This window comes from Setaria viridis, chromosome 9 (genome assembly GCF_005286985.2).
Source record: "Setaria viridis chromosome 9, Setaria_viridis_v4.0, whole genome shotgun sequence".
NCBI lineage: Eukaryota > Viridiplantae > Streptophyta > Magnoliopsida > Poales > Poaceae > Setaria > Setaria viridis.
In genome coordinates, this window is record NC_048271.2 from 4,785,505 (window position 1) to 4,812,570 (window position 27,066).

Genomic DNA, 27,066 nt, shown 5'->3' on the forward strand with positions numbered 1-27,066 from the left:
ACCTCGGAGGGAGAGAGAACTCAGAGAAGATGGATGGAGTATGGGACAAGGGCCGACGGGTCGGCGGCTTAAATAGGCGGCGTCACGCGGCACCACCCACACGCTGACACGCTCCACAGCTGCAAGCAAATTGTGTCATTTTTTTGGGTTCCGCCTGAGCATTCAAAAAGATTACAAATACGTTGATTTTCTTTTTACAAAACATAATGAGTTTAGCCTCCACTTATGTAATGAGTTTTGTAAATAGCCTACGTTTAATACTCCTAATTAGTATCTAAACATTGATGTGACACTTGCTTAAAAATAAGCAAAGGAACCAAACGCCCCCTTATACCATTTCAAAACAAGAAATCGGCGACTCTTGGAAACTAGCACGTATGTACAGGACTGCGAAAGGAAGAAACCGCTGTGAGGCAAATAGGCAATAACTTGATGCTACCCGTTCACTTGCATATGGTTTCAAGAACTGCTGGTTGCATTGCAAGTACTGATTTCGGGTATTATTGGTGCTGCATGCAAAGGTCTGGATAAATATCGAATTAAAAAGGATGTGGATATTGGATGCGCAAACGATGATTGGAAATTTCTATTGCATTTAGTACACCACTACCTTAAACTTAGTGCATATAAATGAAGTGAATATGCTTGGTCCTACCTCGAACCTGCATTGCAGGTCGAAGGAAAGGAACTCAGAATTTATTCTGCTGGTCTGTCCATGGACTGCAAAAAACTGAAGTCTTTGGACGCTTTCAACAACCCTCAATTCATCAACTACTTGCACCAAAGTAGCCTGTGATTAGCAATGGCAAGTTTTTAGAAATATTCCATTTTGGTCACATTTCCTACAGACACAAAGTCACAGGTTTTATCTTCTTCTTTATTTAGTTCACACTGATTTCGTACTTATTATACACATTTTTCCAGAAAAAAAATTGCTGCAGAAATGAGATTACATTAGGTACAGGCTATGTTTAGAGTGCTTATAATCTTTGCAATTATGTATAGGTTCACACTTCGTTATGGCCTTAGCCGTCTTTCCAGTTGAGGATATGAGGCTACGTGAGAGCAGGAAAACATGTGATGCGTGTGATCAACATTCAGATAGTTCCAGTTTGGATTAGAGATGCTGGATTTCCTTAAGAAGTATCATACGCAAATACCATGCATTAACCTTCGGGTTTATCTGTGTTAACTTACTAGAGTACAATTGACGAAGAAAAGACAGCAAATGGTATTTCATCACAGCAACACAGATCGTCAGTTAGTCTGGTGGCGCATGGCATGTTTCTTATTTGCAGCAATCCAGACACAGACACAAGCTAATTTTCGACACAAAGTTACTGATTCTGGTCTAAAAAGAGCTCTTGGAAACAACTTCGCTTCTTAATGCACTCTGCAGTTGCGCTGTCTGAATCTGTGAGAGGCTGAGAGCAGGCAGTTTTCAGGAATTGTCCAGTGCTACAAAGGGCTGTGGAAGGCAGAAGAAGCTGTGATACATGCCGTTGCAGTCATCGTTCAGATAATTCACCTTACATCAGTGATGAAGTAGCCCCTGAAAAATTCATATGCAAGTACCCGCCTTCTTTGTTGGTGCCGAATTTCAGCACCGCGTTTTGTGACGGAAACATCTGTACGAAAGCCAGGCAACCAAGCTGATGCAAGATGAACTCGGCAGACTAGCTTCCTGCATTGTGCAGTTGGAAACCCTGGAGTTGCCTGCTGTATTTCTGATTCGCAGAGATCCATACATGAGTCAATTTCCCATAAAAGGTTTACGTATCCCCCGGCTCAGGAGTCAAAAAGCTCTTGAAAGCTTCTTTGCTTCTGGAAAAACTCTGCAGTTGTGTTATCCTGAATTTCTGAATTTCTAAGAGCAGGTAGATTCAGTCGTTGTCCGGAACTACTCGATCAGTTGCAGCAATCTCTGAGACCAGACCAGCAGCAACGATGTTATGTGAAACTCTGCTTACACAAGGACATGCAATGGCAGTGGGCTCGTGGCTTCTCCTGCACTGGCCGGCAGCCGGCCTGCACACCAAAACCCATGCGGCTCACCCTGGAGGCCTGGACCTCGGTCGGGCACACACCCGTGCCCCACAGACGCCGTGATCTGCACCGCCTCCCTACCTCGCTCGCCGTGCGAACGCACGCACCAGGCGTGGCGGCGTCGGCCCCTCCCTCCTCCCGAGCGACACCCGACGCGGTTCGCTCTGCTCCTCTGACCTCACCGGTCACCATCATCCACCTCTGCATACACTAGGGCGCGCCCGGCCAACCGAAGTGGACGCAGCAGAAGCCAGAAGCAACGGCGGCAACGTCGCCCTCGCAGCTCGATGAAGCCATGGTCGATCAGCGCGCACCCGCGCGGCGTGCCTGGACTACCGCGGCGACGCTGCTTCCGATCTACGAGGGGTCTGTCACTGGCGCCACTGCTGGTAGGGATGAGGAGGCTCTCGGCTCCTCTCCGTGGCTTACCTCGCCGCGTCGCAGCTTCCGGCGGGCGGCGTTGGCCACTTGGCCTCCCCTCGCCGCGGCCAGGGGTGGACGGTATACATTTACCGTCCACCCTAGGTAGCTGTGAACCGTTCAATCCTCAACCTATGGTTGAGATTAAGCTAGGGAGGTCCAATACAAAGGGGCGGTTGAATTAGGACTGAGCGCTTCAGCGCCCTCTCATCGTCCCGCCGGCCGCGGAGCCGCCTTGTCCGGGCTCCGAAGTCATTGAAGTCGAGCTGACAAGCTCGCGACTGCTCTCTCCGCGGAGGCGACGAACTGGGCGCCTGATGTCATCTCCTGACCTGTCCTTGCTGCGGTAGGCAGGGGAGCGGAGGGCTGAACGGAGGGATGGAACGGGGATTGCGGATTGAGGCAGCGAGGATGGCGGTGCCGCGGCGTCGGCGGCGGCTGGCGCCAGACGGACGAGCCGATCCGAAAAAGGAGGGTCTCCCCAAAATATTGGGGGCCTATATGTAAATATTTGGATCGCGACTATTAATCGCGATCCAAGTTAGGGGTTATTTGAAAGGGTTAATTTGTAAATAATCGGATCGTGACTGTTAATCGCGATCCAAAATAGGAGGTTATGTGTAAAATGCAGGGGTCAATTTATAAATATTTGGATCTCAATTGGGGTCTTCTGCAAATACTGGAGGTCGGCGGAATCCTTTGATCAGAAGCTCGTAGTATTTCGCTGGATAGTTGGATAGCTGGATGAGATGCTAACCCGGTTCAGTTACATCTTCTTGTGTTCTGAACTCGCCGAGTTACAGGCAGGCAATGGAAGCATGAGGTTCAGCAGAAGTTCCTCAAATGTTCAGTAACGAGAAATACTGAGCCTATGTGAAGGTAGAGAGAATGCGAAAGCATGCAGTTCCATTCTCAAATGCAAATACCATTCTCTTTTTGGTGCACATGTCAGTTTCTATACCGAGGTCGTTAAGAATAAACTTTCAGTACTGAGTTACCAACGATCAGTAGATGTGTGAAAAAAAGGCAACGAAGTGAACCGTGAATTTTGTTCTTGTCAGATACCAAGGTGCAACAACAACATAAGTCACGAACAGGCTGCATGTCGTAAGCGACTGACAAATGTACGTATAAGAATGAAAGATATGGTGATACATTCATTTTTGCATATCTTCCTCAGCTGGCATCTTTGTTGGTCCGATTTTGTTTTCGTTGGTCATCCGTGACTTGGTACAGCACGAACGCAAATGAGTGCTGCAGCATGAGCGTGTAAAAATCTTACTTTTCTAGTAATGCAGGATGAGACATCCAGATGGAAGAATCTATCAGAATTTACTGAATTTCTAGTGCATATATGCTCTAGAAGAAACTTCTTTTGGCTAAAAAAGAAGAAACTTCTTTTAATTTACACTAAGATAGGCTATTGTTTTAGAGCTCCGTCTCTACTTTTTCAAGCATGGCAATGCGGATGATTAGCCCATCCATGCTAATTGCTCTAGTATCCCAATTCGGTAAGCCATGAAACTTTAATTCCGTAATCTATTCGGTAAGCTTATGGGTTCTAGAGTAGAATGTCATCACTGTTCATCATATGTGAATACCAGCATGAAATAATTCCAAATTAACCAACATAAGTTTAGGAATACAAGTATGAAATAGAATTTACGAATTGACCAGCAGGATGCCAGTAATCTTTTCACTAGCATGATCTTAAGTATTCAATGCACACATTATATAGCTAAAATAAGTGCACGCCATTGGCCGGCTGATTCTACTAGGAGAATTAGTTGGATACTGAATGAATAAATAAACCATATTGCATTGTTAGAAGATCATTCATATTGGTCTCTGTGATGAATGATTTTTTTTCTTTTTTTTTACAAATTCCTTGGATCCTAGCAAGCAAGTGTATTCCTTTTGTTCCACTCCCATAGCTTCTAAGTATTATTACGAACAGGCTGTTGCATGCTTATCTCAGACCATCGATAGTATTGCTCCAACTGGTTCATAAACCATTCTAAAAGTTCAGACTCACTTTCCTGATCACAAACTTTATACGCAACTATTTCCTCCATCCCAAATTACTATTTGTTTTGCAATATCTAGACATACATATATCTAAATCCATAGCAAAAGGCATGTATCTAAAAAACCGAAAAACTAAAACGAACGGTAATTTGGGACGGAGTGAGTAGTTGTTTTCGTTTTGTTGCAGCTTATTCCATTTTGTTGTACTCCGAAGCTGTTTACTTTTGCAGTTTCGCTAGTCCTCTAAAGGAAAAGCTAATTCTGCTCAGAATGAAACTATGCAAATTTTGGGAGGAAATCAAACTCTTACATCCAGGAAATAGTCATCTGAAACAACAAATGCCACATTTCAGATCTTCCTTTCCTGCTGTCCAGAGCTGCAGCATCGGCTCTGCATTGACCGTCACCGGAGCAGCACCAGCCACCAGCACCACCGCCTCCAAGGAAGAACGGCAGTCCAGTGGCATCTACTACGATGCCGATGGCCACTTGCTTTGGCTGTCGGCGGCAAGGAGAGAAACTGAAAAGGTCATGGAACGTAGCCATTAAAATTCTGAACATAGTACACAGGCGCAATTGTGCTTATTTGCTGTTTGCACAGCTCCCTATGCACATTATTCAACATTGTTTGGTTCTGTCACTCCCTGATTGCACTCCCTGCAAATTATCTCTCTTCTATGAATCAGATGCACACCGGCTCTTCTTCACTCTACTTGTGCCTGTCGCTGCAAAAGTTCATTGTCAAACTAATCCTGGTTTTCAGCTACATCTTCAGAGTACCCTCCTTTTGCTGTGCCACAAAGCACATGCAGATGCAGATCCGGGAATTCGGAGCTCAGGTGCAGAAGAATTCAGAGAATCTCCTTAAAAATTCAGTGCTGACGTTCCTCGAAAAAGATTCAGTGCTCAAGCTCAGGCATGCCAAGAGTAGAGGATGATGCACGAGCACATCTTCCTCACGATGGCTTCTTCAGTTCCAGCAGACCATGTCTGATCCTTCTTATGTCAACAAGCGATGAGATAGCAACCGCATCAAGTTAGATCACGTGCCAAACAAGCTACAGGACGAACCGCCATTGCCGGGCTTCCGGCGTAAAGTCGAGCTCGCGGCTGCTCCCTCCACTCGGAGGGCAACGAACCGCGCGCCTCATGTCCTTGTTTCGGTAGGAAGTGGAGCGGAGGTCTGGACGGAGGGATGGAACTGGGAATGCGGGTTCCCGCAGCGAGGATGGCAGCGGCGGCCGTCGCCGGACGGGACGAGTCGATCCGAACGAGGGGGCTCGTTGCAAAATACGGGGGCTAGAAACCAGCGGGTATTTTGTAAATGTTGGCGGTCCGCTACAACGACATTGCGGCCCCCCGCGAGGTCCCGCCGCCGCCGCCGCCGGCCTCCGCGAGCTCCGCGGCGCGCCGCCATGCATCCCTTGCTCGCTCTGAGTCTAATTCACGCTTCAAGCCGTCGCCTCCCGACCCCCTTGACCTCGTGTGCCACCGCCTGCCGATAACGGCCCTCCGCAGGTGCATCGGTCTCCGAGAGCACCAGGCAGGTGCACAAATAAACATGAGTCAATTGCTCTGGTAATTTCACTGGATGCTTGGGTAAATTGCTCGTCTTATGAACTACTCACCGAGTACCAGGCAGGTGCACGAAGCCGCGAACATGAGTTCGGGCTTTAGGCTTCAGAGGTCATGTGTGAAGAGGTTCAGGATAAGTTCTTCAAATATTCAGAGTTGAGGATACGAGGCTATGTGAGAGCATGAAAAAATTGTGATGCGTAGACATGCTGGAGTTCCTAAAGAACTCTCATATGCAAATACCATGCCTTCCTCTTGGTGCGAGCGGGAGTTTCAGTGCCGAGTTACTGATGATCAGGAGATGTGTGTAATTCAGACAACCATGTCCATGTGAACCTTCAGGTTTGTCGGTGTCAAATTAACAGAGTACAAATGGTATCTCATCGCAGCGACAGAAGTCACAAACAAGCCGCATGCTCTAAGCGAATGACAGATGTAAGTGATGAATGAAAGATTTGGTGATACATTCAATTCTGCATATCTTGTTCACGCTCATATCTTCAGTTCTGACCTCTTTGATGTTCATATTTTGGTTTTTCTGTTCAGCAATGACTTGGTATAGTAGCAAACATAGTTTCAGTCGGCTCTGAATAGATTTGAAACGAGAAATTCAGCAAGTGCTTGCAGTAAGTATCTGGTCGATATCAAAGGCTCAAAGCAGCTTATCCAACTGACTGGGCCGTGGGCCGCTGTGCAAGTGCATGAGGCAGGCGGGCGGGGCCAACAAATCATCATCTGTCGGCCCAAAGGGGCACGACTTCTTTACTCCCCACCAGATCCAGAAAGACAATGGGAGTGAGACTGTCCTGTCCGTGGCCGTCGACGTGGTCATCCCCTACCACGTCATGGGGGCTCATCTACAGCGCTCCTTCCCGATCAGACGGCTTTGGCGGCTTCCATGACCACGCGATTTTTCTGCGCCTCCACGGCCCACTTGCACGGGCCCACACGCAGCGAGCGGCGTGCTATGCTGGCCATCTAACCTCCTACCGCTTTTTAACCATCTCCTCCCTCTGCTGCTCCCTCGTGTACTCCTCTCGTGCTGGGAGATCCCATCTCTCTCTCCCTTCCTCTCCCATCCTCCGCTCGCCTAGCGTTTCGCGCCCTCGTCACCCGGCGAGGCCTGCACCCACACCGGCGTAGGGTGGGCGTCGTCGTTGGCCAGGTAAAACTGCTCGCACCTTCCGGCCCGGATCCCAAGGTGATCTGTGTTTGCTGGGTTGCTGTACCCGATTCGTGTGCTGTGGGCGCAGATCTGAGTCGCATGCTTCTGTTTGCCGGGCGACTTGTATCCTTTTGCTCGTTGATCTGCGTCGCGCGCGTGGTTGTCATTTTCCTAGATGTGCTTGCTGGATCTACGGAGGGGATGCGCGAGTTGGTTTCAATTTTCGATCCCTTCGCTCCGAGATCTGTGGGTGTGAGGTTTAGAAGCGTGTCATGCGGTTCAGGGGTTCGAAGGATTCGACATGTTTTATTGTAATTGAGCTAGTAGGTGAGATGTCCAGATCCGAATGAATCTAGGGTTTTATGACAGTTGCTTGGTCGGTATGTTAAATAGTGCGAGTAATGGAGGTGATATAATATTTGTATCTGGTGTGTTTTATGTTCGATTTGCACGTTGAATAGTTTCCTTAACTTAATTCAGGGTGTCAAGCAGAACAGTCATGCAGATTGTAGATGGGTCTTGGATTGAAAGTTACATAAATTGGTTCGGGACTCCAGCTAATTTACCAATGAATTACTGGCAAAATAATTTCCATATCATGCAAGTTGTTTGGCCTTCTAGATTGGCTGGCAAGCAACAGGTGCTACTACAGATTTACTGCATTGTTTTGTGCAAATTAGATCCTTAGGTACAGCTAGCTTGAAACAACTTTTCTTGATTGAATTTCATGTGTGTTAAAGTTGCAAAGTATGGAATGGGAAATTCTTCTCTGTGTTTTTTTTCCATTAAACGCCTGGCGGTTATATTGTATGCTTTGGATTTTATTTTATTGGGCTGCTCTTTGCCTCTTCCTTTGTCTGCGTACACATACTTTAATAGGTTCATTTACTCTAATGTATTCGTCTTATAATCAGAATTATCACTGCACAATAGACTAGGCAGGTTTTCATTATTTTTATTTGGTTTCGTGCACATTGTGCCTAATGCTGATATATCTTTATGCTGATATATCCTGATATATCTTTTCTTTAATATAGAGAGATGGCTGGCGGGTTTCGAGTCCTGCATCTTGTCAGGCCCTTTCTGGCTTTCTTGCCAGAAGTACAGAGTGCTGATAGGAAAATACCATTCAGAGAGAAAGTGATCTACACCGTCATTTCTCTCTTCATTTTCCTTGTCTGCAGCCAGCTCCCACTCTATGGCATTCACTCTACTACTGGAGCTGACCCTTTCTACTGGATGCGTGTTATTCTTGCATCAAACCGTGGTACTGTTATGGAGCTGGGTATTACTCCAATTGTGACATCTGGGATGGTGATGCAACTTCTAGTGGGATCCAAGATAATTGAAGTTGACAACAGCGTGAGGGAGGATCGTGCTCTGCTGTAAGTATTGTTGAATAGTATGAGCTCCAAGTTACTTTTGTATGTATTGGTGGATGCTTGACATACTACAGTGTACATGCTGCATGTCCAATCCTTTTATCATTTTAATGCCATTAAGAACTGTAAAGCTCTGTAGTACTTATTTTCCATCTGGTGATTTTCTCTCATAGTGTACTCTTTTACTCAGAAATGGTGCACAGAAGTTGCTTGGTATCCTGATTGCTATTGGAGAAGCTGTGGCATATGTTCTCTCTGGAATGTATGGCAGTGTGAGCCAACTTGGAACTGGGAATGCTATTCTCATTATACTTCAGCTTTTCTTTGCTGGCATCATTGTCATCTGTCTAGATGAACTCCTACAGAAAGGCTATGGTTTGGGTTCTGGTATCTCTCTGTTCATTGCTACTAATATCTGGTAAGCAAGCTAAACGTAACCTCCTGTTGATGATTGATTTGTTATTATTACATGCTAAGGTAAACTTCTTCCAATGTAGTGAGAATATCATCTGGAAGGCGTTTAGCCCCACAACCATCAACAGTGGGCGTGGTGCTGAATTTGAGGGAGCTGTCATTGCATTGTTCCATCTGTTGATTACTCGAACTGATAAAGTCCGAGCTCTACGCGAGGCTTTCTACCGTCAGAATCTTCCAAATGTGACCAATTTACTTGCTACTGTCTTGGTCTTCCTCATTGTTATCTACTTCCAAGGCTTCCGTGTTGTGCTTCCAGTGAGATCAAAGAATGCTCGTGGTCAACAAGGCTCATACCCAATCAAGCTGTTCTACACTTCCAACATGCCTATCATTCTGCACTCTGCTCTGATTACCAACCTCTATTTCATATCCCAGGTAAGGACTTAAATTCCAGTGCTGTAGTACAATTGATCTTTACATGGACGTGCAAGAAGTAAGATGTTTTTTATTCCAGCTTCTCTACAGGAAATATAGTGGAAATTTCCTTGTTAACCTTCTTGGGAAATGGAAGGAATCTGAGTACTCTGGCCATTCTGTTCCTGTTGGTGGTCTTGCTTACTATGTTACTGCACCATCAAGGTAAATAATTAGTTTCTTTTACTGCCTTCTCATTTATAATTGGCTGCTTATGATTTTGTTCACAATCAATGAAATATTCATTATACATACATCAAATGTTCAAATTTGCAGCTTGGCTGATGTTCTGGCAAATCCATTCCATGCACTGTTCTATGTGGTCTTTATGCTGTCAGCTTGTGCTCTCTTCTCAAAGACATGGATTGAAGTTTCTGGTTCGTCAGCGAAGGACGTTGCTAAGCAGCTGAAGGTAAAAACAATGCATATCCGTAATTTGTCTTCCCCTCCAGTTACTGTTCCTTCCCATTATCATAGTTCATAATTCATTATCTCGCATAGGGTACATTCAACTATATACCCTACTACTCGACATGTACCAGAAGAAATAGGGATAGGATGATTTGTTTTCCATATGCAAGATTTTCGTGCTAGAGTGACCTTTAAATCCGCTACCCTGGCAATTCAACAGGAACAACAAATGGTGATGCCAGGCCATCGTGAGTCGAACCTGCAGAAGGAACTGAACAGATACATCCCCACTGCTGCTGCATTTGGCGGAGTATGCATTGGTGCATTGACTGTTCTAGCTGATTTCATGGGTGCAATTGGCTCAGGAACTGGTATTCTGCTTGCTGTCACCATCATATACCAGTACTTTGAGACATTCGAGAAGGAAAGGGCAACCGAGCTTGGTTTTTTTGGTTTCTAATCTGCATAGCTGCGGGAGTTGGTGTTATGGGTATAGGCTGAATCTGCCTGCGAGTCACAGTACTGTTTGGCCGGCTGTTTATTGTTGTAATCGGAGAGCTTATAGTCAGGATAGGTTGCGGACTAATTTACAGAGGGAATCGGGGAAAATTGTAGCAGGTTCTGCATGTGTTGAGGCCAGTATGGTGGCATAAGTTCTGCCAAAGTACAGTCGCAGTCATCATCAAGTGGCCTTTCTCGGTCTTTTCATGTATTGACTATATAGTGACCCGAATGATTTTGGATGAATTTAGTCATCTTGAACTGAACACATGATCTTATTTGCTTGCGACAATGATCTTACTAATTTTCCTGGCTCTTTGTTCGCAACAATGATATTACTAAATAACCATCTTTTTTCCCCGATGCATCTTGAAAGGCATTTGTTATCTTTCTCTGGTTGTAGCCCACGCCGCGTAATATGAACTGTTATCTGTTCCATTTTTTTGTTGATTCCTCGCGAGTTAGATATTGATCTTTCTATACTCATAGATGCTATATAGGGTATATTTAAGTACGTAGCAGTTAGATATTGATCTTTCTATATTCATGAATGCTATTATGCATCTATATATAGGGTATATTTATGCTATTATGCATCTAGATATAGGGTATATTTAAGTACGCAGCAAAATTTATGAATCTAAAAGGCTAAAACGATTTAAAATTTGGAATGGAGGGAGCAAAATTTATGAATCTAAAAGGCTAAAATGATTTAAAATTTGGAATGGATGGAGTACCAAAAGTGGGAACTGATGTTTGCATGTTGGCTGCATGCTTGTGGAAGGCGCGGCTTGAGCCGTTGTGTGTCATAGCTTTGGGCTACTGGTCAAATTGTTGGGTGAGAAATGTTCTCGGCAGGTCAACAACTTAAAACTGATCCCTGATGATTTATAGTCTTTTGGCACTTCCGGCTGGTCTCTTACGACTCCGTGAGTCTTATTTTTGACCGGGTCGTAGACTCGTAAGAATTTTTAGTCCTGGACATCGGTGTCTACTTTTTACAAGTCGTAGACTTTTTCCTAGGGCATCATGGAGTGTAGGACAATGCCACTTGACACTGCATCTCATTAGTTACAAGTGGGCGTCGACAACATCGCAGAGATATCGGGTGTTTGTGAAGTCCAATAGAACAAAGCGTGGGCTACTCATTGTTATGACAAGGCGCGGAAATCGTTTGGATAGTGGGGGTGGTTGTACGGCGACGCGTTAATGTGCCTTTTCTTCCTATGGTTGATATGGTAGATTGAGCTTTTTTTTTTTTGGTGGTAAACGGCATTTGTCCACGGCAAGACGCCTGTGGACTACGTCAATGTCAAAGATCTTATACGCCTCATATGTACTGTTTCGTGAAACAAATAAAAAGGTACACTTTTTAATCGACAAGGCTATACCAAGTACAAACAAGGAATGTGTGGATACGGTACTATTGAGATAACATTTGATATTGAGGAAAGTGATCCTGAATTTTCTCTCCAAGTGATGCGGTATTCAAGGTCACTGGCGATATAAATTCATCCCAGTACAACAGTCAGCAGATGAAAAATAATTAACTCACACACAAATTGTGACACTTACATGCCGACCAAGACATTATGCTGGACAAACCATACACCTGCCTTAATAGTCATTTCTCTACATATTTCGCACCAGTTCAAAAGAATTGTCAAATATGCCATTTGCCTCGCATCACAGTATCGAGCCACATGACAAAAAAAAGAAAGTGCACCCTTGCACATCCTGTAGCTATTGTGAATTTGTCCTGCTGCTTTCGGAACTTCTTATTGGATTGAAATATGGATGAGCCTGCAAAACACCAAACATATGCTTTCAGTACAATGTAGTTTCTTGGTAATATATAAGTTTGTATGATAAATCAACTTCTCTTGATGAATGTTGGCAATAGAGAGGTACCATGGTTTCCTTTGCTGTAGGCCTTTCCTGGTGATCGTACCGGAGGAGCTTATCTACCAAATCGATAGCCTATAAAAGGTAGAAATTCTGTAAAAGAAAAACACAAGAAATGAGGAGTAAAAGGCAATATTGGTCAAAAGGAGTCACCTCGGAGCTAACTAGGTGTATGTTCCTAGCATTGACAAACTTTGTCCATGGTTTCCTATTATGTCTGTAGTCATGAAAGCTTAGTTAGATCATCCTAAATAAAAGAACATTGATAGTCTGCAAAATTATCCAAAGTAATGACCTTCCAACAAGTCTTTCCAGCTGTGGGTCAAGCTGGAGACCATATTTTTCAAGGTAGTTATAGAAATCTTCTGTGCCAAGAACCTGCAGGAGCAGCAGGTACTGCATACATTACTCACACATTTAAACAAATCATTCCAAAGAATCATTTCTTTGGGAAGCGCGAGAGTAGGGGATTAGAGGAAATTGTAAAACCAGAATGGCTAGGGCTTGGGGTTTTAGGGTTTAGTCAGTATTATAACTGCAACTGTGGTGCACCATATATACATGATGTGGTAGCCAAAATCATATTGAACTCAAAGGCAACACAAGGAGATCATAGGATAATGGCAATGAACACAAAAGGCTACTGCAACATCTAGACATACTTTTAAACTCTGATTAACCAACAGTCCAACACTCATGAGAAGTGGACTCGTAGAATACACCAATTCATTGTTTACAAAGTTTGCAATCAAGACAGCACATACCACAAATGTATTGATATCTGAAAAATCAACAATATACAATAAGCTATTTTCTGTACATGCAAGGCTATGCTTGTCTGCTAGACTGCTACTAAGGTCCATTTAAAAGATGTAGACATACATATGAACTTGCCATTGGTGAGACTCTTACAACTGATATATTGTGCTAAATTGGTATGAGACAACTCATATGCAGATGCAAACAATAATTTCACATGAACCGATTAACTTGAGCAGTTTAACAGATTAAATTAAATTTGTGCAACATCTAAATACATAATCAAATGATAATTCGTAAGAGTGGTAATCATTGTACCATTCGCTTTAAAGCACTAGATTAAATGACAGAAAAAAAATACTTTGACAGGATGTTTCCACAAAGAGGAGCTTCAAACTTACCTCAGTTATTTTCACTAACTGGTCATAATTATCCTGGCCACTAAAGAAAGGGTCCACCCGGAATATCTGTTAAGAGTATCATAATGCACATCAACAGAGGTCTGATAGTGAAGATAATTTCTTGGGGCTTGCCACCTACCATTGATGCAAACATGCAACCAAGGCTCCACAAATCCAATGAGTAATCATAATCTAACAAATCCACAAGAAGTTCAGGACCCTTGTAGCATCTGTAAATAGCAACGGACATGGTAAGCCAAGGAGCAAAAGAAGGCAATGTGAGGCAGCTAGGGAGCAATATAATTTTTAAGAGACTATAGATTAATTTACTATCTATATTCAGGGTATAACATAACCTTCTGTGAGAAATATAGAGATGCACTAAAATGCTATTAGTCTATTACGATTAAGTTTACCTAAAGAATATATAGTGGGTGAGGTAACGAATCAACAATGTTTTTTACATTTTCATTATCAATGCATAAGTGCTACCGTGAACAGGTGGATAAAGACAAATATCCTTATGAACAAGCTGAACAAGTCCACAAACAGCCAACTTTCAAAGCTGGGGCAGCTGACCTTGAGGCAACTCTAGCATTGTATTCCATCTTGGGATGATAGAACTCTGCAAGACCCCAATCAATAAGACGAAGCTGGCGTTTTTCATGGTCAATCATGATATTGTGAGGTTTGACATCTCGGTGCATGATACCCCGTGAATGACAATAATCTAGTGCCTACACAAATACCTGGAAAAGTTAAGACCATCAAGTTGAATGCAGCCTGAAATAGAGAGCTAGAACATTTAAATGTAAAAATGCAAAATAGACAGCTAGCTCCTCAAGAGAAGAGAGCCTATTGGTCTGGGTTAGGTCACAAGACATGAGAAGATCATAAAAGAAAATATATAAAAAAAACTCTATCGGTGCGGGAAGGACAGAGAAGATCATCCTTCATACATCATACTATCATAGCACCACATACTCCATTTCTTTTGATCTTTATGATGCCCACGCAAATACATAAAGTCAGTTCATTTTTTTTTGCCCAAACTCCAAAATCCAAATGTGCATACGATGGTTCTAAATCACAAGGATACTCTTCACATGAATTATCAGCTATTGATATAATAAGACCATATTTATCGGCCCAATGCAACTCTTAGATTTTCTAAGGTCTGTGATGTGTGAGAAAAATCATGGGAATATAATTTTACTTCTCAGAATCAAACAGTGCACATGAAAATAAGTTAAGACTGAAATAGCTGAAGCATGAACAAGATGGCACAAGTAACAGATATGAGAAATTTTGAGGTCCAGATTCTTGCCTTTAATAATTCAAAAATATAATATCTGATATCATAATCAGATAGTGCAGGGTAGAGCACTTTGAAGTCAGTGTTATTGACATATTCAAAGATCAGACTGGGCGTCTTTGATTCCTCATCTCTGACAACATCAAGTAGCTTTACAATATTTGGTCCTCCATATAAGTTCTGAAGTATTTTTATTTCCCTCTTTATCTGGATGATCATTAAAGAAATCCGCATCAAATTGCTATGAAGTTACAGAAATCTAAGCAAGTAGAAGGAAAACACATAAACATCAATTTGCCTCAAGTAACATTAAAGTTTATTCAGTAAGCCTAAAAAGGATCAAATAACCACGAGTAAATGCCATAGAAAATTAAATTCACAGATTCTGCAACTCTTACATTTTTTTATATACAAAAGCCTTATAGGTGTCCTTTTTGTTGTGAATCTGTTGAGCATGAACAGGATGATATGGTCATACAACAGTACTGTGCAACTACAATGCCTCCAACTAAGATAAACTAACCATGAATTTACTCAAACCACATTGCCTCATGCTCACTGACACCCTACTGGCTACATAGTAGAAGCGACTAGTCAACAAGGTAATGCTCGAATCTAACACAAAAACAGCTGAGACTGGTGGCCATTCATAAACTCCAACCTCATGCATGGCAGCCACTGCGTTTCCAATTTTATGATTCCGGTGGGTAGAAATGCAACAGCCACCATAGAGAGCATTGCAAACTTTTCCTCACCTTCTTCTTCTTCACGGGCTTGAGGATCTTAATGATGCATCTATCATCGCTTCCAGGCCGGAAGCCTTCAAACACCTCGCTGTACTTCCCCCTCCCCACCTTCCGCAGCACCTCGTACCCATCCTGCTCCCTGCACGCACAGGAAGCACAGGAACATCAGAACGACAACCCTACCCGGCTACCCCACCCCCAAATCTGGAGACCACGGGTGAGCTGAGCTCCAGCTCCGTGTGCCTTACCCCCACTGGATGTCGAGCGACTCGTAATCCCAGTACTCCTTGGGCCGCTGCGCGTTGGCGTCCGCGTAGACGCGCGCCACGGAGGTGGCGCCCCCGGGGTGCCGCGTGGCCCGGCCGAAGCGGGGGGTCATGGGGAGCGGCGCCTCAGCTGCCGCGGCGTGGGCCGTGGGGGCGACGCGGCGGCGCCGGTGGTAGTGCGGGGCCGCGGTGGAGAGGAGGAAGCGCAGGAGGAGGCCGTGGGGCGCGGCGGTGGCGGCGGCTGCCGGAAGCGGGAGGACGCGGCTGCGCAGGGCGCACCAGGCCATGTAACCGCGGCGCCGAGGGGTCGAGGGCTCGGCGCCTCGGCCGTGGCTCGCGGTCTCGCGGATGGGTTCGCTGCTTCGCGCACGAAAAAAATCTCGAGAAAATATCCGATTCGCGAGCGTGTGCCGGCTTGGGCCGTCGGGTGACTGGATCGGGACATATTGGCCCAGCCCAGGACTACGAGGATGATGGAAGGTTTGGCCCGGCCGTACGGCCCAGCGCGGGGCATTCCCCACCCCTACTCGGAGCTCGCCAGCAAGTAGACGCCGGTTTCGCCTGCCACCCGCAACACGCCGCCGTCTTCCACCCCCTCTTCCAAAACGGACGAGGAAAAGCGAGAAAATCCCCTTGCTCGCGCGGGCGCGCGCGCGCGCTGCCATGGACGCGGGGGCTGAGGAGCTCCAGCTCCGCGACGCAGCTCGGTCCCAAGCACAGGTCAGTTTTGCCAAACCCTAGCACATCGCTTACCTCTAGTGGGACAAGCGACAACCATTTTTCTCAACTGGCATTGGAATTCCTCGCCGTATAGGTATAGCCTTGTACATAGTTCGTGCCACAAGCGCGCTGAGTTTAGTGAACTAAAATATCTTCTGCGGCTGATTTCGTGGTGATGGGGAAAGTAGGGTACTGTAGCCTTTCGTGCTTATACTTTCGACGTGCATTTTGGTTAGCCTGCACACCAAGAGGTGCCTAGTTGTTTAGTTCTTTATTAGTTCAGTCATTGCAGTTGTTCATGCTGGAGCTTGCAGCTTAAGCACGGGATGCGTTCAAATGACCATGCTCTCGTAATTACTAACATGTTTTCTATGAACTCACCTCACGTTATCCCCTATTAAGTTTCCTCCCTGCATGTCTGTCAGCATCAATAGTTGTCCAATGTTGGTCATTATAACAATTTTGGTTCAGTAATAGCATACATGCATAATCGCAGCTAACTATATCTACCCACTGTATCTGGAGCAGAACCTAGACCCTGGTCCTGTTGATAAATCTGTCCTCGTGGAACAGGAATTTCACAAATCAGAAGCTATATTTGTTGGGAAGGTAACACTTTAGACTTGTCCTTCAATTTTCATTTACCTGCTTATTTCCCATCAATGTGTAGTTCTCAGCTATTGGGTCTTTCGTGAGAATTTTTTTTTGCAGTTATTGAACTTCTCTTGATTGCCGGCCATTTACTTCACCTGAAAAAATATGCAGATATACAAACCTGTAAGATTTATCGAACATGGCACCAGGCTTAACCAGTGGGAAGTGAAACATGAGGGGATGCTTGCGTTATTGCAGCGTTCTGGATTTTACCACCTGTCTTTATTGAAGCGGGTTCAGTTAGACCATGCATTGTTAAATGCATTGGTTGAAAGGTGGCGGCGTGAAACACAGACGTTTCACTTGCGGTTTGGAGAAATTACAGTGCTCTTGAAGGATGTAGCAATTCTTACTGGGCTTCGTGTACATGGTGCTCCTGTCACTGGCCCGACAAACTGTAATTGGGAGCAATTGTGCACACAGCTTCTGGGCCAAGAACCTCCACAGATCAAAGGTGGTTCTATCAACATTGCATGGCTGCATGACACTTTCAAAACATTACCAGAAGGTGCTAATCAGTCAGATGTAGAGTATGCTGCACGAGCTTACATTCTGTACCAAATCGGCTGCAGTTTATTTCCTGATCCGAGTGGAACTAGAGTGCACTTGCGATATTTGGCCCTACTCCGCGATTTTGATGCCTCAGGAGAGATGGCCTGGGGGGCTGCTGTTCTTGCCCACCTCTACAGAGAGCTTGGAAAGGCCAGCATGAAGGGCAAAGCAAACTGCTGTGCGTTTCTTACTCTTCTTCAGGTAGTATTAGTTTTGCAGAAACTTTCACCCTCAATTGATGCTAGAACTGATGTTCAATGCAACAAACATTGCAGATATGGGCATGGGAGCACATCCAGATTGGCTGTCCTGAACGGCTAGAGAATAAGATTCTACCCGATGATTGGCCCCTTGGATGCAGGTTTTCTTTTTCCCAGATTGCTTTTCATTACCACTTCCATTTACTTCAATATATGCTCCATGATATGAAAAACACCTGATTACTAGGTGGAATGTCGCCTTCAAGAACCGTGAAAATGTCCGATCCATGGACCATGAGTTTTACAGGCATGGGCTTGATACTATATCAGATTGTCAGGTATGAGTTTCATAACTTCAAGATGTGCATTTGTGCTGTTAGGTGCTCATTAAAAGAGGTAAAACGCTACCACTACTATATTTTGTGTGCTTTATAGATCACATGGGACCCATACACACCAAACCTGATAGCTGGGCTTCCTGCAATATGCACATTTGGATCCGCAGTTTGGCGATCAAGGACTCCGTTAATATGCTTCCAGATAGTGGAAATGCATGTGCCTGATCGTGTCTTACTGCAATTTGGAATGGTGCAGCACATACCAGACCCAGTTGAGGCTGTTGAACGTGTTACAATGCAGGGTAAAGCTGATCAAAATTGGCCTACTTACCATGATAAGTACATTAAGCAATGGCAGAACAGGCTCTTCTCTGTTGTTGAGCAACAGGATACAGGGATTTCAGATCCTACTCATCCAAGGAATTGTTACCTTGAATGGTATTGGCGAATTACACGTCGATGGATTTCCACTCCAGTTGAATGTCCAATTATATCCTATGAGTTATCTGGGCACGCTGATGAAGTTCTGGTAATAATTTAGAACGAATTTTGCACTCTATTTGTGCTAAATTTAATGTTTACATGTCATTGATAAATACTTTCAACCATGAGCAGGTTGATTTGGTAAGTACAGTACAGGGACGGATTAGAACTTTGTTACTAAGTGAGATTGATGTGAAAAGGATGAAGGAATCACTTACTGACATTGATGTGTACATCACTGTTAAAATGGCGGAGGCTAAGCAGGTTGCTCACCATATCCTAATGAATCTAGCTACTTAAATTGCAACAGACAACATATGCTTACGTCCTCAATTGTTGTGCAGATTATGCAAAGTGGTGTTCCAACTGGCATGGGAATTAGGAGTGCTAAATCAGCCATGATCTGTTCAAATGATGTGGATCCTACTCAGGCTACTGTTGCGAAGCTGGAACTAGTTGGTGATGATCATGTCGAGGGAAACACTATACTGCAATTGGACCAAATGAGGAGAATTCAACCCGCAGGAGGAACTGTTGATTTAGCACCTCTCATAACAGGTGATACCACAAGCAACAAAACTGAGGATGTGCATCCACAAGAAGATCCTCTTGATATAACAATGACAGAAGTAAATCTCCAGGACATCATTAGCACACCTCTTCAGGATGCTATGACAGATATTATGAACACATCTGCAGAGGATGCTACACTGGAGGATATTTCAGATTCAGATGTGAAGAATGGCTCTGCGTCCATAGAGACCGTGGAAGTGAAGGAGACTGGTGGATCAATGTACAACATTAAAATCTACAAAAAGGTTACAGCTGAAATGCAGGAGTGTGCCAGTGCACCTTTGATCGATGGTAAAGTTGATGAAATCGTTAGTGTATTCATGTACAATTACAAGGTGGAGATCACTCACATGAATTTTGGTAATTGGCTGATTGCAGGTCAAGGAACGGTGTGTGACGCTTCAGTCCTTCCAGAATTCTACAAGATCTTGTGTGTATCATCAAATAAGGAGCAATTGCAGAAGATTACTGGTGCAGCTGAGAATGACGGTAGAATTGAGGAAGTTGTGGGGACAAGATCGGAGAATAGTACAGGTCCAGGAATGATGGGTCGACCTTTTAATGCCATTGAACCTGGAGATACCTTGAATACATCTATGAAGAAGTTAAGTTCAGTGCCAGGTCATGTTGAATGTCCCTCTGTCTCTGAACAGGAAGAACCTGATGCTGCAAGTCCAGGCCGCGACAAACTGCAAGATGCCGTCCAGACACAGCCTGAGGATGTTGTTCAGGATGGAGTGGATGCTGTGCAAAATCAAATCTTTCAAGAGAATGCCAAGGACCCAATTGAAAATGGCCCTTGGCAAAAACCTGTTGCTACACCTGCTGAAGATTTGCTTATCAGTAGTGCTGGAGAGATAACTCAGAGAAGTGTTAACTCAGTCACTGGAGAAGGAAATAATACAATTGGAAGGGAGGAATCTGCTGGGAATGAGGACCTTGGCAATCCAGTTCCTAATGAACTATCTAAAAGGAGAAAATTGACGATTCCTTCCCACGAAAATTCTGAGTTCTGTTTAACAATAGAGGCTACTAAAATGGGAACTACGAAAACAGATGAGAAAACAGATCAGAATGTAAGAAGTGGCAGTGGCCAGTTGATAGCATTCACAAGAAGGAAAAGAAAAGCACTTATGCAATCATCACCCTGACTCCTAATACTATTTTGTTACTTACTTTAGGCAATATTTTCAGAAGCTTTTTTGTTTATGTATGTTTTAGTGTACAATGAATGTGAATTCAAAATCTTCTTACGATATTTTGCCCTTTTAATATATGGAGCATCCACTATTGTTTGTCCTTTATCATTTACCTTAGTGAATCGATGCAAGTACACATTTTTATAATACTTTTTGTTGACTGCTCCTGTATCATGAGTCGTCAGATTTTTCAAACTCTTAGGCTGTTCAAACAAATATTGATGTATTTGGTGCTGAATTGGTTTTACTCTGCCTTTGAGAAAGAATTTTCTCATTTAATTATCCTTTTGCTGCATATCGCTGCATCAGCATGTTTGGTATCTGTATACACAAAATTTGCTGGATATTTTCCTTTTAAGATTGCTTTAGTACATTTGGGAGCAGTCATGCAAGCGTTGGAAGCAAGGGTCCAGGGTATTCAGCTCCATAATGAAGGTAGCAAAAACTTTTTTTTATGAAATAGCAAAAACATTTTGCTCTTCCTGGTTGATAATGCTAGTCCAATCACCTCGTTCAATTCATCACATCTCACATGCATGATTCCAGTTTGCAGATTATGCGTCAAGTTGATTTGAGCAGATTGGATGGATGGCTGTTTGCTTGTTGAGATGTACAGGTGGATGCAGCTGACAGAGTGACAGGTAGTTTTTTTCTGCTGTATAGCCAAGCGTCAAGCCACAGGAATATCTGAACCGAGATGCGACTAAGATAACCAGAATTGTTCGTCCTGTAATATTCTCTGACCCTCTTATCTTGCAGGAGACAGGAATCTAATATGCAGTCCCAGTATAAAAACATGGCACTTTCTAACCCTGCTGTTGCTGAATTATACCAGGTTTTGTCCAAAACCCAAAGATGCATTACCATTCAGTTGGTTCTTGTGCTTTAGTTTTTCCCCATTATATAGAAATCATGCACTTGTCTGTTCCCCCTAGATGACCTCCTTCACAAGAGTCAGTAACATGTCTCCAGATTCATCACATGGAGGAGACACGGACAGGAAGGTGCTGTAGCAAGATCAAGAGGCTTCACCAGCTAATCGACCACAATGATTCATCTTGTGTCGGCCGCGCCTCTCATGCAATTGAGCGCCATTCCCGACCGGGCACTGGCCGCAGGCCTCGCGTCATGGTCGCTGCGCGTGGTGAGGCTTTTTTCCGATGTGAGCCTGTATCAAGGCATGGGGTGATGGGGAGGTGCGAGGTCCCTCGGTCCAGGGCTCGTCAGCTGTGAGCCTGTGAGCCCGTCGTCGGTCGCGCTCTGCAACTGCAATGATGGCTGCCCGCCTCGTGTCCGTGACTGCAGTGAAGCGCCCCGGTTCATGTCACCCCTCGCTTTCAGCGCTCGTGCTGTGTTTGCTCCTCGCTCCGTGTGCATCAGGTCGTCGTCTTGTCGTGATCTGCTGTGCTTTCACTGAAACCCATCCTGGTCAATCACCACTGACCACTGCGCCATGGGTAATTTGCACAGATTGTGAAGCAAATTGAGAGTCTGGTTTATGGCCACACGCGCTGTTTCTTTACCGGCTGTGCCTGGATTTTAGAGCCGAGTAATTCAGTTTTTGGAAGCTTCGAAGCACCACCGAGGCCCGGAGGGACAGATCTTGTCTCAACGTTGATGCCAACGGACTAGGATTCATGGACGAACCAACGAACAAACCATATATCATTCCGTTTCTTAGCCATGCTAGGTTTCCACAATCATGAAATCACATGAGAGCAACCTGCATCCATACGCTGTGGAGCCACCCAGTTGGATCGGCGACAAGAAACCATGATAGTCACGATCTGTTTCTTTCGAAGGTGAGCAATCTAATGCACTGCTAGAAGTTATATTGCATTGCCCTGGTGGTCATTAGTCATCTGATGTGAACAAAAAGAACCCAATCTAGCTAGTTAGCTCTAGCCTAATCCTCAGCTAAAACCAACAAAATGAGATACATCTATATACATTGCATTCCATCTGTTCTGCTCTGGCTAGCTACATCAACTCAGCAATCATAACTAGAGGGCCATATTCATGCCAAGACTACTGGAGCTAGACTAGGTAGCATCTTCAGAGGAGTCAGATTGCTCAGTGGGCACCAACCAAGCCACCAGAATCTGCAATTGCACCTACATTCTTCCGTTAGTGGGGGTTATAGTAGTCTGGCTAGGTATGCATGGACCTCCTGTCAGTTGTCTGTACTCTCTGTCCTTGTAGGCTACAGTACTTGACCTGTTTCAGCAAAATAATTGGGATGCGCACATTAGAAATGCTATAACTACAATAGCATAGGGTGACCAAATGCGGGTGGGCCTCAGTACTTACATGCATTGTTGCAAGTGTGGACAGCAATTCTCTGGACTGCTCCATTAGAGTGCCCTCTTGGGTAGCAACTTTGGAAAGATCAGAAACCAAAATACTTGTTCCAGCAAGCTGCAGACCGAGAGGTGATTTCAGTTAAACAAAGTAACAAATCCAGCATCACAAAAAATATTTTACCAAATGTAAGCATCTCAGAATTTTGCTGTATTTTTTGTGCATGCCTCAAACAAGTGCACATGTTTTTTTGCTTGGTGATTGCAAAGTTGAATACTATGATGCTCGGAGCTATGAAACTAATTCAGTTGTAGGTCTTCAATTGAACCCAACTACGAAATACGTAATGAGGATGCACTTTATCCTACAGAGACCCTCAAGAACAGAGAAGTGCTTCAGAAACTTGGGAAGGTTTTTAAAGCCATCTAATCTGGGAAACACCTGCCTGAGATCAGATTAACTCTCAACCCTAACAATCCATCATGATCAGACAACTTGGAAAGCCTTATTGTGAAGGGTGCTAGTTCTATTCTACAGGGCCCCCGATCATAAATTAAGAAAATGTATTGGTGGAAGAGCAACTGGTGACAAAGAAACTGGAACAGGAAAGCAATTCAATGTGCACAGCACCTTAGCCAATAAAGTACATATTGAACTTCCTATTGTTTGCATGATATCAACAGCAGAGCCAACGGCATTTTTCACATCTTGGATATCAGCCTGCAAATACAAAGTAGGAAAGAAGAACTTCAGCTTTGATACGCAGAACAGAAGGGAAACATGTGGAAACAATTTTGTATAATGGTGTTCTAATTACAACCTTTGCTCCATCAGTAACAGGAAGGCACAAAATGCTGGCAGTTAGAGCTTCCACAATTCCAGATAAAGAATCTGTATAGTCCCTCTCTAATAAAGACCATTCTTCAAGATATGCCATCTGTATCAAGCAATTTTCGTTAGATTTTTACAAACAAGGCAAAGGCGAAAAGTGAATTGCTACCAGGCTAAGATATGACTGGCCAAAATTTGTTAGTAGTTAATTTAAGTACTATAATAGCTTAAAGTTATATCTAAGGCTCCGCTACAGAGTCTGTGTGCTGGTGAGCTGGTCTTTCTCCCTTTTTTAACTTTACAGTTGTTCACAGGAAAGGGCCATGTGCAATCTATTGAGCAGAGGAAATAAGCATCAGAACAGCTAATCCTGCAATTACATGGTCCTACCGTTACATCAATGAGAACACCTAGTGGACTGGCTGTGCAGATATTTGAAATATGTATTCAGATGGGCATGGCCCTGTGCTAATAGCTACCTGGTTCTCAGTTTTTTCAGAGACTTCTTTTCTTTTTGGCATAATATTCTCTTGCTAACAATGTCCGGCAGGCTGGCCCAATGGTAGCAAGACATGGAGAGTAATTCATGATAATCAGATTTACTATACTATCAGAAACCAAGGCTTCTAAAGGTAACCAAAAAAAGGTCATGTGGATGTATGAATAAAGCAGTGAACTGCCTAGTTGCAATCTTGCAGAGAAAACTGAATAGGTGATTCTTACCTGTCCCTTTAGAACTGTCATGAGTTTCCAATTGTTTCGGTATAACTGTAGCTGGAATCTCTTAAGAGCAACAGATTTACGCATCCCTAGGGTAGTAATCCAGGCATCAGATAAGAATTTCTGGTGAAAAGGTCAAAGAAGAAGAGTTATTGAGAAGTAATAAGGTATAAAAGACAACATTAGCTATAGAAAACAATCTGCTTGAAATTCAAACTTCTGCCCAGAAATATTTTGAATTAAAATAGTTACAGCCAGACTTCCATTTGCCTATGAACAGGTGCAGAATACAAACACCCATTCTAAAAAGTAAAGAACATGACATAAATCGGCGTTCCATCTGATACACCCACCCTGAGCAGATCCTATTTATATTAGTTTTGTTTACAGCTCCAACATAAAGGCATGTCATTGTCAAAGCTTTTCTGGTTCTGTCTTTCCAACTGTTATAATTTTTTTCTGTGTATGTTTGTGTGACAACTACTCTTCACTTCAGAGAAGACCTGTGAAGATGCTTTCTATCTGATATACATAGATTGCCTGGTTCGCCTTTAGTGAAGAAGCTACTCCCAAGGAATTTTAAAAACTTTGATAAATATAAAAATAAGGATAACATAAACTATGGCAGAAAAGACAAAGGTAGTTACAACCAAACTGTGTACATTACACAAATTTGCTTTTGAAAATAAGTGAATCAAAAGGTAAGTGTGAGCACACTGCGCCTACTGTCCTGCATATAGCTAGCCCAGATTGTATATGCCCCCCCCCCCTCCTGAATTTAATCAATTGCATCTTGCACAAATCATTGATGAATGCTAATTTGAATAAATCAAGCAAGTTATAAAACCTAAATCTACAGCCATGAACACATACTGCTGAGTTCTGAGATGTACTGCTATTTATATTAATTATACAGGAGAAACAAAATTCACATATTAGAATTTAATAGTCCATACGTGCTTTTGTAAAGAACATACATACTCACCTCTGCAGTCAATTTCTGTGCAGCAAGTGCAGCATCAGCCTGTGCATTCACACACCGCCACTGCAACTGCCGATTGGACAAAATTCTCAATAGGTGCTCACAGTCGACCTTACTACCCCCATGCCACCTCCTCCTCGCTTCACCATTTATACCATAACCGGATGAACTTCTTCCCTGATGATCCCAAGATGAAGTGCCTGACCCCACAGAGTTTCTTGCCCGTGATGGACTTGACATCCTCCTCGATGGATTACCTGTAAGCTTACTTGGTGAAGATTGCCTGATTGGCCGATTCAGTGGAGATGAAGCAAAGCCATTTAACAGTGATTTCTTGACCGGCGCTGTCCTTGGAGATGCGGCCAATCCAGAGGTATACGGCAAGTATGGTGTGCCTGGATCTGCAAATCTTTGCGACCTGCTGGCAGCAGCATCCTGCAAGAACCGTGCGGGCACACTCATCCCCTTAGACGACTGGCGTCCTCTGTGGGATATGCCAATACCAGCATCCTGAGACCCCGAATTGCTCCCAGACGACACACTCTCTGTGTCAGACGACATCAGGTAGTCCCCACTGTCAAATGAGGAACGTCGACCCCCCTCCTCAAACACCATGGACTGCCGCAGCGACCGGACAGCAGCAAGGACAGCCGCGTCCCTCTTGTGCAAAGAGCAATCCAAGCTTTTGGTAAGCGGATTTCCCTCAAACCCCTGCGACAACCTCGCGGACATTGGCCATCTGTGGTGGGTATGGCCCCCGCCCTCAAACCCCTTCCCCCTCTCCGGCACTGTCCCCATAGCAGGCCTCCTCCTCTCCGGCGTGATGACCCCCGCCGCCGAAGCCACCGGCCGCCGCGACGGAGACGGGGATGTGGCCGGCTTCACCTTGCTGGTCTCGAAGGAGAAGGACCGGCCCTGGAACGCCACGGAGAGGCTCCTCGTGGTGGTGGTGGTGCCGGCATTGGGCCCCCCGGCCTCCCCGACGGCAGCATTGCCCGCCGGTCCCGGGCGCGGGCGGTCGACGGAGACCGAGCGCCTCGGCAGCGGCGACGCGAAGCGGCGGGAGGGCGTGGAGGCCGAGGTCGAGGTGGAGTTGGAGCTCGAGGAGGTGGTGGTGGTGGAGGTCGAGGTCGATGTGGAGGTGGATGTGGACCTGGAGGAGGGCGCGAGGAGGTAGCGGGAGGAGACGGCCTTGGCCTTGGGCTTGGGCCGCGCGTCGCCGGCGTCGCCGGCGTTGGCGTTGGCGTTGGACTTGGCCGGGGAGAGCGCGGAGGAGGCGCGGCGGCGGTGCGGGGACGGCGACGGGTTCAGCCGGGGCGCGGCCGCTGCTGCCCCGGCGGCCACCATGGCGCTCAGATCTCGCGGTATCTCCCCGTGGTTTTTGGGGTTTGTGGGGTTTCGCTTCGTTTCGTTTCAAGATGGGGGGGGGGGGGGGGGGGGGCGAAGGGGGTGTGAGCGGAGCGGAGCCGACGCTGCACGGCCGCGGAAGTGGAGTGGGGAGCCAAGTGAAACATGGGCGAAGGGAAGGGGATGGGGTCCGTTCCCTTCCGTCGCAAGGGCAAAAAGGGAAAAGCAAGCGGAATAAAGGGCCGGTGCCGTCTGCTGGTGGCCCGGTGGGGCGGCGGAGGAAGCAGCAGGTCAGCTTGACGCCCGGTGACCCGCCCGATAATGGCTGCCGCTGGCCGGCTGGGCCTGGCCGCCT

At 45.0% G+C, this 27,066-nt stretch overlaps 4 protein-coding genes across 5 annotated transcripts; 2 read left to right on the plus strand and 2 right to left on the minus strand.

Annotated features, from left to right (window-relative positions):
• The first annotated feature begins 7,073 nt into the window (after positions 1-7,073).
• On the plus strand, positions 7,074-10,685 carry LOC117837924 (uncharacterized). The gene is made up of 7 exons (XM_034717740.2): positions 7,074-7,234; positions 8,272-8,619; positions 8,807-9,034; positions 9,114-9,468; positions 9,548-9,672; positions 9,784-9,919; positions 10,139-10,685. The coding sequence occupies exons 2-7, from the start codon at positions 8,276-8,278 to the stop codon at positions 10,376-10,378; spliced, it is 1,428 nt and encodes a 475-aa protein (XP_034573631.1). The 5' UTR covers positions 7,074-7,234; positions 8,272-8,275; the 3' UTR covers positions 10,379-10,685.
• A 1,178-nt stretch (positions 10,686-11,863) lies between these two features.
• LOC117837925 (casein kinase II subunit alpha-2) lies at positions 11,864-16,139 on the minus strand. Its single transcript, XM_034717741.2, has 10 exons — positions 15,794-16,139; positions 15,555-15,684; positions 14,812-15,006; positions 14,064-14,221; positions 13,624-13,714; positions 13,485-13,550; positions 12,620-12,702; positions 12,478-12,541; positions 12,331-12,399; positions 11,864-12,222 (listed from the first exon to the last, which is right to left on the minus strand). The coding sequence occupies exons 1-10, from the start codon at positions 16,096-16,098 to the stop codon at positions 12,163-12,165; spliced, it is 1,221 nt and encodes a 406-aa protein (XP_034573632.1). The 5' UTR covers positions 16,099-16,139; the 3' UTR covers positions 11,864-12,162.
• Positions 16,140-16,354: 215 nt separating this feature from the next.
• LOC117837922 (uncharacterized) lies at positions 16,355-20,635 on the plus strand. Of its 2 annotated transcripts, XM_034717735.2 has the most exons (9): positions 16,355-16,531; positions 17,060-17,140; positions 17,297-17,938; positions 18,013-18,098; positions 18,185-18,275; positions 18,373-18,804; positions 18,891-19,022; positions 19,103-19,622; positions 19,710-20,635. In XM_034717735.2, the coding sequence occupies exons 1-9, from the start codon at positions 16,475-16,477 to the stop codon at positions 20,480-20,482; spliced, it is 2,814 nt and encodes a 937-aa protein (XP_034573626.1). In that variant the 5' UTR covers positions 16,355-16,474; the 3' UTR covers positions 20,483-20,635. The 2 variants fall into 2 exon arrangements, with proteins under 2 accessions (XP_034573626.1, XP_034573627.1); XM_034717736.2 differs by lacking the exon at positions 16,355-16,531 and having other exon boundaries at positions 17,243-17,938.
• A 1,698-nt stretch (positions 20,636-22,333) lies between these two features.
• On the minus strand, positions 22,334-26,786 carry LOC117837923 (QWRF motif-containing protein 2). The gene is made up of 6 exons (XM_034717739.2): positions 25,368-26,786; positions 24,386-24,505; positions 23,652-23,768; positions 23,462-23,551; positions 22,841-22,948; positions 22,334-22,747 (listed from the first exon to the last, which is right to left on the minus strand). Exons 1-6 carry the CDS (start codon positions 26,709-26,711, stop codon positions 22,682-22,684), a joined length of 1,845 nt encoding a protein of 614 aa, XP_034573630.1. The 5' UTR covers positions 26,712-26,786; the 3' UTR covers positions 22,334-22,681.
• Positions 26,787-27,066: the final 280 nt, after the last annotated feature.

Bases quoted from the DNA above. Each gene is read 5' to 3' on its own strand.
- LOC117837923 (XM_034717739.2), bottom strand. From the start codon at position 26,711: ATGGTGGCCGCCGGGGCAGCAGCGGCCGCGCCCCGGCTGAACCCGTCG. The intron at 23,769-24,385 runs GTAAGAATCACC...TGCTTGATACAG, and splicing joins TGACAGTTCTAAAGGGACAG to ATGGCATATCTTGAAGAATG. The intron at 23,552-23,651 runs GTTGTAATTAGA...TTGTATTTGCAG, and splicing joins CTGTTACTGATGGAGCAAAG to GCTGATATCCAAGATGTGAA.
- LOC117837924 (XM_034717740.2), top strand. From the start codon at position 8,276: ATGGCTGGCGGGTTTCGAGTCCTGCATCTTGTCAGGCCCTTTCTGGCT. The intron at 9,469-9,547 runs GTAAGGACTTAA...TTTTTATTCCAG, and splicing joins ACCTCTATTTCATATCCCAG to CTTCTCTACAGGAAATATAG. The intron at 9,673-9,783 runs GTAAATAATTAG...TCAAATTTGCAG, and splicing joins TATGTTACTGCACCATCAAG to CTTGGCTGATGTTCTGGCAA.
- LOC117837925 (XM_034717741.2), bottom strand. From the start codon at position 16,098: ATGGCCTGGTGCGCCCTGCGCAGCCGCGTCCTCCCGCTTCCGGCAGCC. The intron at 15,685-15,793 runs GTAAGGCACACG...CTGTGCGTGCAG, and splicing joins TCGCTCGACATCCAGTGGGG to GGAGCAGGATGGGTACGAGG. The intron at 12,400-12,477 runs GTGACTCCTTTT...TACCTTTTATAG, and splicing joins TACACCTAGTTAGCTCCGAG to GCTATCGATTTGGTAGATAA.
- LOC117837922 (XM_034717735.2), top strand. From the start codon at position 16,475: ATGGACGCGGGGGCTGAGGAGCTCCAGCTCCGCGACGCAGCTCGGTCC. The intron at 16,532-17,059 runs GTCAGTTTTGCC...TATCTGGAGCAG, and splicing joins CAGCTCGGTCCCAAGCACAG to AACCTAGACCCTGGTCCTGT. The intron at 18,099-18,184 runs GTTTTCTTTTTC...CCTGATTACTAG, and splicing joins GATTGGCCCCTTGGATGCAG to GTGGAATGTCGCCTTCAAGA.